Consider the following 16,995-nt stretch of genomic DNA (forward strand, 5'->3'; position numbering starts at 1 on the left):
TACGATCGGCGAGTGAGAGCTACCATCACGTACCGCAAGGAGGCATCGATACTAAAAGCTTTAAAAACGAAAGGCAGTTTCCCGGCGAAGCACTGACTGTGACGGCAAGGTCTATAGTGTCGCGCTTGAACTTCTCGTACGGTGTTCCAACTATACGCGGATCCGACTAACGCGGTCTCCACACACGAGGGTGCGCCCAATATTCTGGCACTTTTAAAAGCGTTAACGCGTCTTGCAGGACCTGTAATGACATCGCACAGGTGCCACTACGCTGCCCGCGTAAAGAGCCGCGCCAGTAAAATTACCTCACTTTCACGTTTGAGCACTGATATTCCATAGCACTTTTAATATTTAATAGTTTGACAAGATTTAACACAAAAGGCGTGCGCCACGATGTTATGTCTCAAGCCATTTGTTTGTGGGCTGCCAGTCTAAAAATTCTGAGGAATAATTTAGTCAAGAACGCAAGACCGCAATTCAAGTCAAGAACGCGATTTTGCGTGTATTCGCGCGCTTCTATCATGCTCGGAAAAGCACTTTTGTGTAGCACCTATTGAGCAACAGAAAGCTGTATCGAGAGTTTTTTATGTTTCTCTACAATATTCTCCTTGACGCTTTTCATCTAATTATAGTAACTAAGATGTTTACTAATTAATTAGGACGAATTATGTAATTCGGCGGGATGCAAAAGTTATCTGAGGAACTCCAAGCGACAACAGACAGCAATACCTTGTTTCGGTTCAGCTACGAGGCATTTGCGTATATTTAAGGTGTGGCTCAAGTTACGTGAAACAACCTGTATATGGAATCGATGTGCTACCTTAAGGCACGTTTCGTTCGCTTCGTATGCAAATGCGACGAGCCGACATGCACGCGCCGAATTCCAGAGAAGAGAGAGAGAGAGAGATAGACAAAGTGATGTCGCAGAATATTAAGCAACACGTGAGTGCTCACTGTCAAACAGCTCCCACTTAATGCTGTGGGAGCCGCTTGAAAATGGGCACCCACGGTGCTTATTTCCTGCGGCGTTACTTTCACTCATCTATTGCGATAGCAATTATAAGGGCGCTCGAGGCGCATTTGTGCCGTCGCTGTCGGCGTTGTCGTGCCGTTCTGCTATCGATGACGAATGCGCGGCGCGCGCGTGGAGGATTAGAAAGCCTCACGCGCCGCTCGGTTGGCTCTGCCAGAACCAGGGCGGTGTTCTGGCCCTCCACTGCTGACACGTGATCATTGCGCGCACACAGATTAGCGATCCCGCTGGGCAGCTGTGTGCAAATCGCACCGCCGTGACCCGTCAAGCTGAATTGATGTAATCCTTTCCCTATGACGACGACGAACCAACGCCGACGGCTTTCCTTCGGTCTTATCTCGTGTACCATCGACGACCGCGGGTACGATCACCATCTATAGCCAACGTTCTGTGACGGGCAACGCTGAGCCTTATCCACGGGCCTTGCTATAACTTATACAATGCTCCGATTTCGGGCAAAACTGTCAAAAAATTTTTTCCACTTAGATAGTCGCTTCGTTAGTACCATTATTTAGTGCGAAGCATCATTTGGCTCATCCCAGACTCTTTGCGGCATAGGTAAGTATAAGCTTACGTTCCGCCTTATTTCATAACGAACCACGCTCACCACACTACAAAGTTTTGTCCAGGAGCTAAATCAACATACGTCCTGCCTTGGTAAGAAACAGACCAGCGTCAGTTGCAACCCTCCCATATTATATATATATATATATATATATATATATATATATATATATATATATATATAGTCACGTGGTGTTCTCCATATTTCGCGGGGTTTAATTATAACTACCTAATTAAATACCAGTAACGAAAAAAATTGTGGCAGCTACTCCACCGTATTGTAAACAATATGCACTAGGTTTTCTTCAAGTAACGCATTGCTATTTTTTTAAATCTTTGCATTTCTTCACAGAAACGCTCGGCAGTAACACGAGGACTCAACTAACAGTGCAATTTAGATTCTGCCAGCACCACTTGCTTTTTAACTGCTTCTCAAAGTTAGGCCGTTCTTTGTCGCTTAATTTTTAAGTAGCGGTAATTTGAAGTAAAGCTAATTGAAGCTTACAGCTGTTTGCAGCACACGGAAAGGAATGTACCAAAATTTATTCCCTTTTCCGTGCTACACATTCAACTCACTTGAGCAATTTGTTGGTGCTTGTTGGTTGAGGAAGATACATGATGAATCTGTTTGGCGAACTGATACACGCTGCTCGACCCAAATATTTTGGTGATGATTGTCTTTTGGACCGTAGCCAGCAAGAAGGCGACACCGACGCCTCATTCATTAGTAGTATGGGACATTTTGAAGGTATCATTATTCACCAGTGGGCGTCAAAAATCAAGCGAATTCATGTGAGTTGTGGTGTCTTCTTTATGAGGCGGGTATACGAGGTGCTCTTTTATGGACTCACGAAGCGAACAGTTCTCAGTTTCTGTAATAAAACCACGAAGGTTTGAGACATTGTGATGCAGAATGTGTTTGCATTTTCCTTTTCAATGCAACCTAACGCTGCGCTATAGTGCCTCGAGCATACTTTAGGCATTGCAAAAGCGGATGTAAAGAACAGCTTCGTGGTTTCAATTCGAAGCTGTAGTGCAACTTATGGCCACTATGAAACATTCCATCACTTGTAATGGATTGGCTCTCTATCTTTACCGCGAAACTTTTCTTTCAGGTGGTTGCTGTCATAGTATTCGTGAAGTAAATGACGCTCCGGGTGCTTTTCCTGGTGCCTGTTTCAGAGAACTGTGTAAGTATCGCAAGTTTGTTGATACGTAATGCGCCCACAACTCTTCCTTTTACGCATTAATGAAGTGGCCACGTTTCGCTAGAACAACTCACCAGATCAATACGAATCTTGATGAATGCTTCGCCGGCAGTATTCTTCTAACACGGATTTACAACGTTGCCACAGGCCAATACCTATATTTCTGTTCCGTGTAAAATGCAATGTCTGGCATAGCTACAACGTACGAAGAGAATGTTACGTGTTTAGCGGAGTATCATACACAACATCGAGAGTCGAATTTGCAGATATTCTTTCTTACGCAAAACTTATGGACAGACACGGCTCTTATACGCATTGCAATAACCAGTAGACCCTTTCAACGCTACATAGCTTGCGATACCCAAGGCGCAAATTTTCACGACTCACGCGGTTTTGAAGATGAAACTGCGGTTCAGGCGTGACAGCAGAAAGAAGCCGAAACATCCACAAGTACGGCTCTAGCCCGCGCACGCTCGAAGGGAACGCGCGCTCTGCGGCAGCCGAGCAAGCCGGAGCGAGCGGACGCTCCAACTCCTTTCGAGTGGGTGCTGATCTAGCGCGGGTCCGCAAAAGTGGGGGGGAGCCGAGATACGCGTATAGAGAGTGAAAAGAAGAATGGGGGGGGGGGGGGGGGGGCATGGAAAAAAAAAGAAGAGATGAAAGATACGAAGGAAAAGAAAGAAAGCACTTTTCATGGTAGCTGCGGCATGTTTACGGTCGCCGCCCTTGGAATAGCGTGGCGTGATTAGGGCGTTCCATGCACCAGGCGGCTCGTCGCGCGCCCACTGTCCCAGGGTCGCCGCTTGTCCACGAGCGGATGACGTGACCGCCCGTCTGGCAACATCACGCCACCGCCCGCCCGTAACGCGAAGACGGTTTCGTACAATGTGTTCATTCTCTCTCTCTCTATCTATATAACTCTCTCACACTTTTTTTCTTCTTTGTTTGTGGTACCAGGCGGTATACTGAGCGCAGCGACGGAGGCAAGAGGCGTAGCGCCATCAGAAACAGGACAAAAGAATAACACAGACAAAAACACATCCTTAAAGGAGCACGCTTCGCCGTGCTCCTTCGAGGGTTGCAGAATTAAGCGCCATTTCCTCCTATAGATCAATATCGTCACAGATCGCAACTGTACGTCACGGCGACAGGTTCGGTAATGTAGAAGATCGAATTCCACGTTGCGAGGCATTTTCAGAAAGATTTACGCGTGTGGGTGACTTGCACTGACGAGGACCGTCGTGGCCGAAGGCTGCGCCTTTCTACTAGGGCATTTCTACTTATAAGTACTGTATACCTGCTTATGCTTCCGGCTTATAAGCGGTAGTTCAGCAGATGCGGTGGATAATACGTCAATGTGGCACGTGCGATGTATCTATATACACAGCCTCTTACTGCAGCCCCTACGAAGCCCCTATGAAGCCCACAGAATGTCTGCAGGGGCAGTAGTAGTGCAATTAGTTGGGGATACAATGGCAACAAGAACATAATCGTCAAAAACTATGTTGCCCGAAAATATATACACTATGAAGAAACAAGTACAATAGTCAACTGCAGCAGATATGAGTTCGTAGCATACGGAAAAGAGCTCAAGCAATCTAAGGATGCGTAAACCTAAGTTTACGTATGTAAATCTAAGCCAGCCCGTATAAAATGTAACGTACGTCCTCGTTCGCTACAGTATATACCAAATAATACACGCACAAACGCAACCACTCTCAGTCTGTAACGGGGCGCAAAATCCGGCATAAACTAGCAGTAGCAGCGCGATATATTGTCACCGGTTGAGGCGTCCAGCTCCCAACTTGCCGCATTGCCGCAGCGAAACGTGTTCCAACATTTCTAATCCCAGTGACGGTGGCGGGCGAAGTTTTTTCTGTTTTCTTTTTCGCTTTACGGCGACGGTTGAGGGCCTAACCAAGTTTACGGACGGACTGAAGGACAGAACAAACCCGAGTTCCGAGCCCTCGAATTTTTTTTTTTTGCAGCAAAGAAATGAAGCACCGTATCCTTTTTCCGCCGAGAAAGAAAAAAAAGAAGAGAAAAGAGCTCGCGCCATGATCTCGGTTAACGAGAAACGCAATCCTCCCTCCACGCCACTCGCCAGTGCACGCAGTCACACGATTGTGACACTTTGGCGGCAGCGCGTGGCGACAACGCCAGCCTTAACGACACGCCAGCGTGCATATGCACGCTGGGTCGGCCTGTCGCCCTCTGCGATAACGGCGCAGTCCCGCTCACGCGTCGGTGACCCTGGTCGACCCCGTGTGCGTGTAAACAAAAGGCAGACAGGCGAAAGGCAGGATGTGTCGGCTGTCACGATGTGATTTTGAGATAGCTTACCCCGCGGCTAGAGCTCTGCAGAGGCGTCGGATATTGGGATGGAAACGCGGGGGTGGAAAGGGGTAACACCTCTCCGGGCTTTATGATGGCAGCCACTGCAAATGCTCGGGCATGGCGCTCAGTGGCGAGCAAGTCACCAACTACAGGGCCTGGATACTATTCTATTCCAACTTCCCTTTCTCATCTCGACCCTTTCTTCCCTTTCTCATCTCGACAGTGGTTAGCGCGGTGCTCTGCCTACGTTATACAGGTTTTGTAAAAGGTCAACAGAAATAACTATTACGTCCTGAAAGAAAAAGTGCGATAACAAATGGGTAGGGGGGCGGGGGAGCAGATAAGGCGCAGAAGAGGGCAATATGCGTTTCGTGTGTTGGCATTTCTTTCTTCCCCCTCCCCTTTTTTTTTTTTAAGGCGAAGCTTTCCTCGCGGACCCTCTGAAACTTCCTTGACCGTATACTTGTTATTAGTTGCTGCTGCTGTTGGTGGGGTCGAACCTCGGTCCCCAAGCACAACAGCGCGATGCTCTAACCTTTAGGCCACAATCTTCTCTCTCTCTCTCTCCTTTATTACAGTGAACAATACAAGCACAGAAAGAATCTGGAGGACGTGTAAGCTTCGCCTTTAAGAGTGGGACGCGATAACATTCAAAGATCCCTGACTACTTCTCGTGCTTCCCGGCAACTGCAGCTTATGTGACCGTAATGTTTACCGAGAAACGCTGTCGGCGAGCGCTATGCACGAAGGCGAGCTTTCTGGTAGAAACGCCGCCTCTTGCGTGGGCAGATCCCGGAGATTGGGCACAGCCGCGCCAGGAAAATTGTACCATTCTCAGGATTGTTTCGCACGTTTAATATTTCAGTTTGAGAATATTTAACATAAAAGGCATGCGCTGTAGCTGTTTTGTTTCGCGACATTTGTTTGCGGGCTGTCATTCTCAAAATTCCGAGGAATAACCTTGTCAATAATATAGGACAAGGCATGTGAGCAACTTTAGTGATAGAATGGTGTGGCACAATAACCCGCACATACGTACCGCATGTCGTGCAGCAAGGCGTGGCACATACACATAACTAAATATATACGGCAATTCTCGCTCACGGGACGCCGGACACCGGACGCCGACACCGGATTTCCTGCGACACGGAGACCTTTAACGCTACCGCGTTAAAAGGAAGTTCAGTGCACCAGCCGCCTCTGGACTGGATTTGCACTAAGTCATACTCGCATTTGCGCTTCAATTGTGCCACCGCCAACCAGTTATTCGAAAAAATCGCCGCGTGTCACACTGCGTAGCAAGGGTGCGCGCGCCACTTTGCGCCAAGGACGCAGGTATAAAATAGGGAGACCTATAGCATTTGATTAGCAGCTTCACGGAAGCTTCGCTTCACATAGATACCAAGATGTGCGTTGGATCTGCATAACATTATTTTTTCGCTTCTTTCAGTGTGCAAATGCACCAAACTCACCCGGTTTTCTATATATACTGTATGTTTATATATAGTTTTCTACTGCGCCGCCATAAAATTATCGCACAAGCGCCGCGTGATATAGCGTATCTTTGCTTACGTCTGTTTGGGGCTAATTTATGAACGACGAGGAATTACATTAGCAAATCAGTTCTGCGGAAGCCCGCAAATTGGAGGAAAGTTTTTACGAAAGGGAAGAATTGTCATCCACCCAACTGTAGCACGAAGCTACAAAGAAAACCCACACGGGCTTCTCATAAACGGAGGTTCACATTGTAAGAAGAAATTCGTGCTCCTGGACCACGAGGATTCTTTTTTTTTTTCAGATGCGAAGCTTTCTTTCTGAGAAACCTCTCTGGGTTTCCTTTGTATAGCTACGTGCAACGGTTGGGTGGGATAGCAATTCTTCCCCTTCAGAAATTAAATTGCATTCGAAAAGCGGACACAAACCCAGCCTGGCAGCTTTCCCCGAATAATAGAGGGAAGAATACAGCTCCAAATATGGGAAGGTAACGTTGAATCCCCGACGCCTCATATTACTGGTTATCGCCGCCGTCGATTAGGCGCGAAATTTAGAAATGGAGTGTTCGCCTTCAGTTTTCTCTGCTAATAATCGTCCTTTATTCTGCCACAGATGTGCGAACAGGGCTTGGAAAGAAAATACCTACCAGCCTAATGTTACGTCTCCCCCTCCCCTCCTTCCCTTGAAAGGAGTGCCGAGCTCGATGTAAAAACACCGTGGTGCTATGGTGGCTAGAGGGGGTGCCGAGGCATGACCGAACTAATATATACGTGCATGATGGAGACGAAACGTTATGTGACCGGGATAAATATCACCAAAGCAATTACCTTAAGGCAAATTTTGATTGATTGATTGATTGATTGATTGATTGATTGATTGATTGATTGATTGATTGATTGATTGATTGATTGATTGATTGATTGATTGATTGATTGATTGATTGATTGATTGATTGATTGTGTTTAACGCGTCAAAGCAACACTGGAGCTACGTGCCGTAGTGGAGGGCTCCGGAATAATATTTACTACCTGGGTGTCTTTAAGGGTACCTAAGCCTAAGTACACGGGAGTTTTTGCATTACGTGCGCATCAAGATTGCGGCGGCCGCTGCTGCCGGTAAGCGAACCGGCGACCTCGTGCTCAGCAGCGATAAGTCATAACCACTGAGCCACCACGGTGCGTGTACAATAAATTTCAAACTTCGTGTGGTTTGTGCGCAGCCTTGAAACATATCTTCAACTAGCTACCGAATGCTGCACATCGGGCTGACCTCTCTGCCTGTTCTGATGTCAATTTCATCTCCCCTTTAAAATGAGAAATTGAATCACCGGCATGAAAAACTGCCAAAACCTCCGAGAAAGCGAAACAGTGGTGCCATCGACGCACAATAAAAAACCGCGGAACTGAGACTTATCGAGTTCTATACCGTTCAAGTGTGTTTGGTACTCGGCAACTGGTACGAACGTTGTTAAGGTAATTTTTTTTTTTCATATCGTCTTTTCAAATAAAAGACTCGTTCTCATGGCCTTCTTCCAAAGCTGACACACGCACACTGCTACAACGCAATACGATTCGTGCACCTGGTAGTATGGAAGCTACCACAGCCACCTCTCTCGGCAAGGTCATAGACAGTATTATACATTACCAACCTAAATGCCTCTCGAGGCCACGGCCTGGCAATTACCGCTCGAACGGGATTCCCCTCTTAATCCTGCATAACACGTATGTTGGTTGGTCTCATTTCAACATACAGTACGCGGCAAGAAGAGTTTTCTGACCTTCACTTGCTGTTCTAAGCGTGACGCTGTAATATAGAGCCTGCGCAATGTTGTGTGATTGCGGAGTTTCAGAAGTGTAGTGCACTCAAACATCTTCGCAGCCCAAAAGTCCCCGCGCCCCATTCTTGCTTGCGTTCCTCTGTACTCATTTTGCGCTCTCGTTCTTCTGTACATACACGCCTTGCGTTTCGCACCCCCTAGCTGTGGGAGCGGTACACCTAAATCCCCGTATTGTTAACTGCCTAGTGTAATTGCAATGCAGACCTCGTTAGAGATCGATTCAAGGTAACACATGCAGGCACATTAAATACCGTGGATTCGAACCAACTAGCCCGCCAACGCATTGTGCTGGATTAAATACCGTGTTCGCGCGCTGCTTGCGTACCGTTAATTGGAGTTAGTAACATGAGACGATGCGGCATGTTCAGGCTCCTGTACAGCAACACTGTATAGAAATGGCGAGCGGATGCTGCCTTCACGCGATGAATAACCCTGGCACCGAAGGACGCGCGGAGAGCTCGCCGCATTGTCCTCTCGGCGCGTCGGTGTCTATACTACAAGGTTATAAAGGGACGTGCGCGCTGTGCACAATAATACGTTTCAACAAGTCTTTTTTTTTTTTTTTCACGCGCTAATGTTGATAAGACACCCAGGTCACTTTTGCGTTTGCTCGTCGTACGGAACACGGTGGTGGCAACTAAGGAGTGAGTGGCGTGCAAATATCAGGAACAATGAGCAGCTATAGTCGCACTATAAATAAATTCTTGGGCTTTACGAGCCAAAGCGACGTTCTGCCCAATTTTTATTTATTTATATATATTTCTTTTAACTGTAGGGTATTACGGACCAAAATCACGATCTCATTGCGAGGCACGCCGTAGAGGGGGATCCCGAATTAATTTTGACCACCTAAATGCGGTGAATTTAATGCGGGAAACTTGAGAATCTAAATGCGGCCGGGATTCGATCCCACGACCTCGTGCTTAGCAGCGCGACGCCAACTCCACTATAAGAAGCCACGACGGGTTGCTATGTTAAGCATTTGTCTTCTTTGAAATACAGTTTAGTCCACGTTTGCCGGTAATCAATCGACTAATCCACGCGCAGACGCAGTCAGAATCCGTGACGTCACAGCGGTGTTGTGCAGAAACTTCAACACAGCGTCGCCATCTATCTTTAATTTTTTATGCATCGTTCTTGGCTTACCAAACCTCTTCTCACTGTGTGATTGGCCTATTTAGTATTTTGCGAAGGTAATTTACTAATACACCTTAATTATTAATGTACCCAGTCCATTTAACTCTGCCCTTGCTCGGCTCGGTTTTCTTTTCCTTAACCGTCGTACCTTACATAGTCCCTCTTGCGGCATTATGTAAATGCCTGCAGAACCGGGAAGTCAATTACGTCGCCACTTATACTGCAAGCGCACGGCCATTTAAAGCAGGAACACCACCCGAGACATAACGAATCATCTTGGCTTTCGCGGTGGCGCCGCTCTACAGGTTTTCGACCGGCTTTGAGCCTTCGCAAATAAGCGTTTCCTTTTGCTGCAAGCCAAAATTTGAACAAGGATATACCTCTATCTTCGGTTGATGTAGCAGCCTCCCGACGATTACGACGTTTGTCACAGCGGTAACGTGTCACACCCGGCGTTTTCTCCACACTGCACTTTTTCAGACGATTGCTTTTCTTGCGATATACTGTCAGGGGTCAAACACACACAGCAGAGCACACGCAGACGAGAGGAGACCTATCCGACAGACGACCGATTACAATGGTCGCACATCAAGCACCCTCCAACTCAAAACGGATAATTTTTATTTATTTGTTTTTACTAACAAAGGGAAAGTGCTCCCAGAAGGCCCTCCTCGGATCACCCCGTCGATCGCGTAGCGCGATAGTCACAGAGAAAGAGCGTGACGTAGAAATGACGCGTAAGGAAAGTTCGCTTTCGCACGCGAACCCGGTTTTTCCGCGAGAGAAATTTCGCGGTGTTTAAAGAGAAAGGACTTGGCAACGGCCACCGGGAAAAGGACAAGATCACTCGGGCGAGCGATTTTACTTTATACTGCATTAGAACGTGACACTATGAAGAGAGATAGAGAGAGAGAGAGAGAGAGAGAGAGAGCAGGAGGAGAGCAAACGTACACACGCACGTCGGCCGGAGTACAGGGGGAGACATGATCGAAAAAGAAAAAAAGAAAGAGAAAAGGGTTGAACCGTGCTTACAATGAGAGAGGCATTGGACGCTGAGAATTTTCGTCGCGAAGCGCCGCCTCATTTGTTCGGAACCGCGCTCTCTCCGAGTGAGAGGAGAGAGTCTACGACAGGAAACTCGGCTGGCGATGAGTCTCTCTCTCGTTGGCGCTCATCCAGAGGCCAAAGCGCTCGCGCCGAAGGTCGCGCGCAACCTTGGCCCTAGCTTGGCGTGACGCCAGCACGCCAACAAGGCGGGAAGAGGGGGAGGACGCGGGTGAACGACCGGTACAACACTGTGCCGCTGAATCATCCGCTCGGTAGGATAGCGCCCGCCGCAACAAGAGCGACGATCCAGGGAGCCTCGATGCGCGCGGCGACGGTGCTCGCGTTCACGGAGCAATCGCGTTGTGCGGCACTTCTCTACAGCAAACCTTCACGTGCGAGCGGCGAGCGCCTGACGGAATCTGCGACGCCGTTCCTCAGCAAACTTTTTCCTCTCAATGAGTTGGAGTCGCAACCACGGCTTCGACGAGGCTCCTCGCACGTGCATAAGCAGCGACACTGCTAACTAATCATCGCGTGCATCCGACGCTGGAGCTTGGAGATTCGTGATGCCCCTGCTGAATCGCGCCATCGGTTCCTGCATTTAGCAAAACTTTCCTTACAACTCCATCTTCCGCCTCTCTCGTCCGCGTACAGAAGCAAAACAGGGAGCGAGAGAAAGGAGGCGTGTCAAGAATAGAAACACAGCGCGAGCGAATACGGACATGTTGCCAAAGGCCATTCATATTTACGCCCGCCAGTTCTGTCGAGCGTGCCATTGCGCAAAGCTTTATATAAAGCCGTGGCCTTGGTGTCTTGGGGGAAACAAACCAAATCTGCAGGGGCAGAACGACTCTCTTTGCAGCTCGTCGAAACACGCCATAACCCCGTCAACGCGTGCCGTGCATGCAAACCGCTCGAGCGAACCGCTGTCAAAAAACGCGCGTGTTCACACGGACGAAAACTGCCACGCAAGGCGACACAACGGAAGCTATTGGCAGCAGTTCAATTGTTGCCAGGATATCAAGGACATCAGTGAACGACAGGATGGAGATGTTGTTTGGCGTACAGTGTCGCCGATCTGCGCCAGGTATCAGAGAGCCTGTAACTAACTACTCGTGCGGCGCAATGTTTTGTCGAAGGAAGGTGACGTGCTCGTCAATCTCTCAATCAGAAAAAAAATAACAATGAACGAAAACCGAGACAAAAAAATTGCAAGATTATTAATGCGAAGGCATTATAATCACGCGAAATCCCGCCTACGTAGTCGGCGTGACCGAAAGACGGTACCAAAAATGGCCGAAGGCGCAAAGCATAAAAACACGCCACAAAATACACGGATTGACGTCAAATTTCTCGAGGGGGTTCCTGTAGACAAAGTAAATAAATGGCTTTGAAAAGAAAATTTGGCACATTTCGGTCTTTGGGCACGTCACGGCGCAGCCAGTGTAGGGCAGGTGGCGCCACGTCTTGAGTGTATTCGCGATACTTTCAACTTCATTCACCGGATCCAAATTTCGTATAATAATTTGAAGAGACGTCAACACGCGCTACAATTATATTTAAATGGGTAGTTAATAGTAACACATCCTATATACCACGTTTGTGGTATATAGGAACTTGCAACGTGAGTCGTGCGCAATACGAGAACGAACGTCGAAATTATTTGTAAGCAACGACCACTCGTTATGTGTATTCCGGTTCGAAATAAGAATAAGCTTTAAACGTTGTAGGCACGCGCAATGAAACTCGGCAGGAAAACTTTAAAAGTAGAACACTCGATATGTATATATATATATAGTGTGTGCCGTGTCATGCCACTACGAATATGGTCTCTGATAAAGGTGATGCGGACTCTGTCCTAAGTGTGCAAGCCAACATTACGCCGATGTCACGTGAACTGCTGACTACGCAAAAGGAAGTATATGTGAAGTAGTTAGTCCTAAATTGACGCGCTTCATTCCGTGAGTATAGTAAATTTAGCCTCATTAACAACAACACTTAGTGTCTGGTATAGTTGGCTTATTGCCCTAATAGATTCGTCAATAATGCGGAACAAAGACGAGACCCGGAGTAAAAGGAGGCACACATAAATTACACACATGGGTGCCCTTGTGTGTGCTTTATGTGTGACTTCTGTTATTCCTGTTCTTGTTTGGTTCCGCGCCGTTGGGTTATCTAATCGATCAGTAAAGACTATTATGCTGGGCATGTCTGTTTATCCAATGCAGCCTCTTATTGAAAGCAATTTGGGAGTTGCCTTTCAAGTTGCTTGAGGGGGGTACACGAGTTTCACCTCATTTTATACGGTTGGCAAAAGTATGCATAAGAAGTCCAGTTCGTTTCAGCCGTGAGGCAATATTAACTGTAAGTTAGATCGTCCACGACTTTCACTGAAAACAAGCTAGATGTCGATGCAGGTCAGCACACAGCGAAGAAAGAGAGGTGAAGAAGACAAAAAAAAAGTTCGGCAGCATGTTACACTCCTGTAACACGTGAATGCGAAAGCCTGCTGCACACGTGGTAATGCATTAAGTTACACAGCACGTTATACCATCGGAGGGGTTGGACTTCTTGCTAGACATAACGAGCCGCGTGTCAAGTAAACGTATGGCGCTGTAGGTCGACCTCCTCAACGACACATGCGAGCACCTAACGCACCTAAAGGTTCTTTCGTTCTCTCTTTATTTCTGTCGGTCTTTCCTTCATTCTTTCGTTCTTTTTTTCGTTCGTTCTTTCTTTCCTTCTTTCTTTCTTTCGTTTCTTCATTCATATTCAGCCATTGTATCTTTGCTTGTTTACGAGGGTGCGAGTCATTCCTGACTATATTCTTTTGATTCACAGGACTAGACGGCGCTTCTTCCGGGTATTAGCTATTGCAACGAGCCACTTAAGGGTTTCGCCTTAAATAGCGGTGAAAAGGTGTGAATCAAAACGTAACGGGCGAAAAGAAAAAGCCCTGGCTGATGAATCACCGATCAGGCAATAACGATTCACTCGGTTCGACCTCCTGATCCACGACAGAACCACCACAAAGCGGAGTGCGTACCTACGTGGGGGATCGATTGCACGCATTTACGTTAATACTGTTGGGTGCTTCTTTCTTTCTTGACAGCTGTGTCACGTTCTGCATGCCCACAAACAACTGCGTGTCGGTATGCTTATCCCGTGTCGGAATGCAGCGCGTCGATGCTGTCCCGCACGCCTCGCTCGAAAAACAAGTTCCTTCGCGCCGTGTAGCTGCACTGCTCTCAACCTGCGATCCGCTATCGCCACCTGGTTGCCCAAAAACTGCCTGCAACAGAAACAGTCATTTCCCGGCGCGTGTATAGCAGGTCGCTGCGCTATCACCCGCTGCGTTGAGCTGTAACCTCGTGCACATTCCTCCACGATGTTTTGCAGCCCGGGCGCTATGTCTATGTACGCTGTTTACCTGTAGAGAAATTGCACTGCACGCAATAAGAACATATAGGTACTGCACTCTGTTGCGTTTACGTGTACCCGACAGAGCCACGTTTAGCCTGCCCGACTATATTGCAAACGGTCTTAGCCAACCACCGTGCGAGAGGCCCCATCGCTATATCGACATAGAACACATTCATGGACCGCGCTACTGTACTGCGTTAGATTTCGTATAAGACTAACAAATACGTGTGCACTTGCAACTTATCCTTGTATTAGAGGGACAAAGACAGATTTCCGAAGCAAGAAAATAAAGGAGGATTAAGGGTGTCGGAGTAGGATCGCATAGGGTCAATGATATATCTTAACCTGAAAAGAACGTCTGTGCTATGAATTACTGGCAGTCAAAGTTTTACACGGATTACAGACTATAGTAACAATCATGGTTATATTGCGCTTAGTTTTACACTGACGATATTAAGTGAAGGACAGGACGTGGACGGACGTAGCGCAAACGACGGACGTAGCGCATTGCGCTACGTCCGTCCACGTCCTGTCCTTCACTTAATATTAAAACCAAGCGCAATATAACCATGAACGTTCACCAACTAGGCCCCTTCATTGCTTTACTATAGTAGCAAAGTACGCGTATTTCAAGAGTTATATAGCCCCTGGATTAGCGCATTCTATAGCTAGACATTGCTGCTGCTCCAAAAATTCAGCCAGAAGGGTAAATTGTTGCTTCACTGAATCCATATACTATATATACACAAAATTGTCAAAATTTCTTATTTTTAACTTCACCCATTCGCCGTGGTGGCGTATAGCGGCTTTAGCGTTGCGCTGCTCAGCCCGAGGGCGCGAGATCAAATCCTGGCTGCGGCAGCCGCGCTTAGATGGGGGCGAGATGCAAAAACGCCCCTGTACCGTACATTGGGTGCACGTTAAAGAACTCCAGGTGGTCAAAATTAATCCGGAGTACCCCTGCACGGCATGCCCCATAATCATATCGTGGTTTCGGCAAGCAAAAACCTTAGAATTTTTAAAAATTAACTTTACCATAGGTAGTGCAAGCAGTGCCACATCCGAAGCAACGCGATGAAGTAGAGCAGTGGCGTGTCGGAGTCGCGTATACCTGTACTAGCGAACGTTGCTGAACCGACGGCTCATCAGCGCGAAGCATTGGGCCCAGACGAGAGGCGGCGAAGGACACGATAGAAGGGAAAAGGTGATCACGTGCACACGATACGAGTAAACACCTCATACGCACTGATTTGCGATTAAACTTACCGCATGCAGCCTTGTTCACCGTGAGGAGACAGCCGCTAAACAGTCTCTCGTTTGTTCCCCAAACGCAGGTTCGTGGAAACCACCGCAAAGCACCGTGGCCCTTGGTTTTGCCAATGTAAATATTCACTGTTCCATATATATTCAAGACAGCTCGATCGTACGTCGCTCAGCAAGAGATGTACGCCCGTCACTGTGGCCTTTGCTGGTGGACCAGCGATCCAATCGTCTCGCCTCGGGCGCACAGCCGGGGATCCGAGACACGTAGACTCAGACGGCGACGTGCTGTTCTGGCAATGGGTAATTTAAATGTAAAGTGTCTCTCTCACACATACCACTCTCTCTGCACACGGATCGGCATTCATGGAGCATTGTCCCCGACGGGGTCTTGACAGCTCGTGCATCGTCACACGGCCATGACTAAGCGTTTTTGCTTAGTCACGACAGGCTGTCTCTCTCCTTTGCACAATCTGTCACGCGGCCCTTCACAGTGCACCGGCTGACAATTTGGAAAGCCGCACCGGCAAGCGTACAGGTGCGCCTATATCCTCCCGAGGCCCGGATACAGCTGTATGGGACATAATTACTTTTCATGTTGGTTTTATTGCGATGGCTATTATACGGACACTCCAGGCGCATTTCGGTCGCTGTCGTGATGTTCCGCGTAAATATCAGAGAAAAGACGGGGAATGCGGGAGATGGAAATTCAAGACGATGAGCAAAACGTGAACAAGGTGAATGCAGGAGCCTGCATTCACCTTGTTCACGTTTTGCTCATCGTGTAAAGACCAAGTGTGATAACATCGCCACCGCGCGCCGTATGCTGGGTGTGCAAGTAAAAGCGTGCAAGAGTGAGCCGACAATGGCGGTTCAATCTCGCGCGCGCAAGGGAGGTAAGCGGGGAGGTAGCGCTCCGTCTTCCATCGCGCGCAAGCCAGGCGGGGGGGGGGGGGGGTTCGTCCTATGGATACACCGGTGGCCGCTGCGTTTGGCGCGGCCGCGCGGGCCCTATCTTGAAAGCGATGTGCGAAGGGGACAGAGTGCGCCGAGTACTGATAGTTTCGTATGCGTGCGCTGTGGGAGGCGAGAAGCTGCACGAAGGTAAATTCGCTCGATGCTGCTGCAGCGCTTCGTCACTCCAGCGCTATGACAGCGAGTGTGCGCTGACATCGAGGGATATAGGTTCATATTTGCTTGTACGCGCGTGACACCATGCTTGTTAATTTAGTCAGTAAGCGAAGATTTACAAGGCTATATGACCAATACAACCGCTATCTTTAATTTGTATAGTTGCTTACCAATTTGCTATCGCAATCGGTGCTTCTCCTTTCGGGTGAAACTGCGACTTTTTACAGCGAAGCTGTTAAGGGCTACTTACCTCACTGTCGTGTCCGCGTGCAGAAAAAAATCCCGAAGATAGTGCAAAGCAGAGCCGACCTGCGGCGGAGGTGACGTACGCCGGCGTTAAGCACTCCCAGTACATGGGACGATCCCGAAGATAGCACAATACCGGGCCGACCTTCAGCGGAAGTGAAGCAGGCATTAAGCAGGCATTAAGCAGGCAATAAGCCCCATACGTAGGCCGATCCCGAAATATAGTACAATGCCGGACCGACCCGCGGCGGAGGTGCAATTTTAAGGGGCCCACATAC

General features: G+C 48.2%; 1 protein-coding gene across 3 annotated transcripts in view; it reads right to left on the minus strand.

The window, feature by feature from the left end:
• LOC126537142 (uncharacterized) overlaps positions 1 to 16,995 on the minus strand; it is a 104,183-nt gene that overhangs the window by 28,499 nt on the left and 58,689 nt on the right. Inside the window, exon 1 of one of the 3 annotated variants that reach the window (XM_055073737.2) lies at positions 15,347 to 15,366. The exons of 1 other annotated variant lie outside the window; for it this stretch is intronic. In XM_055073737.2, coding sequence (XP_054929712.2) covers positions 15,347 to 15,351 — 5 coding nt within the window. In that variant the 5' untranslated portion in view covers positions 15,352 to 15,366. Of the gene's footprint in view, positions 1 to 9,990; positions 10,147 to 15,346; positions 15,367 to 16,995 lie in introns of those variants that run through there. One more of the 3 variants, XM_055073740.2, reaches the window with a different exon arrangement.

This window comes from Dermacentor andersoni, chromosome 4 (assembly GCF_023375885.2).
Source record: "Dermacentor andersoni chromosome 4, qqDerAnde1_hic_scaffold, whole genome shotgun sequence".
NCBI lineage: Eukaryota > Metazoa > Arthropoda > Arachnida > Ixodida > Ixodidae > Dermacentor > Dermacentor andersoni.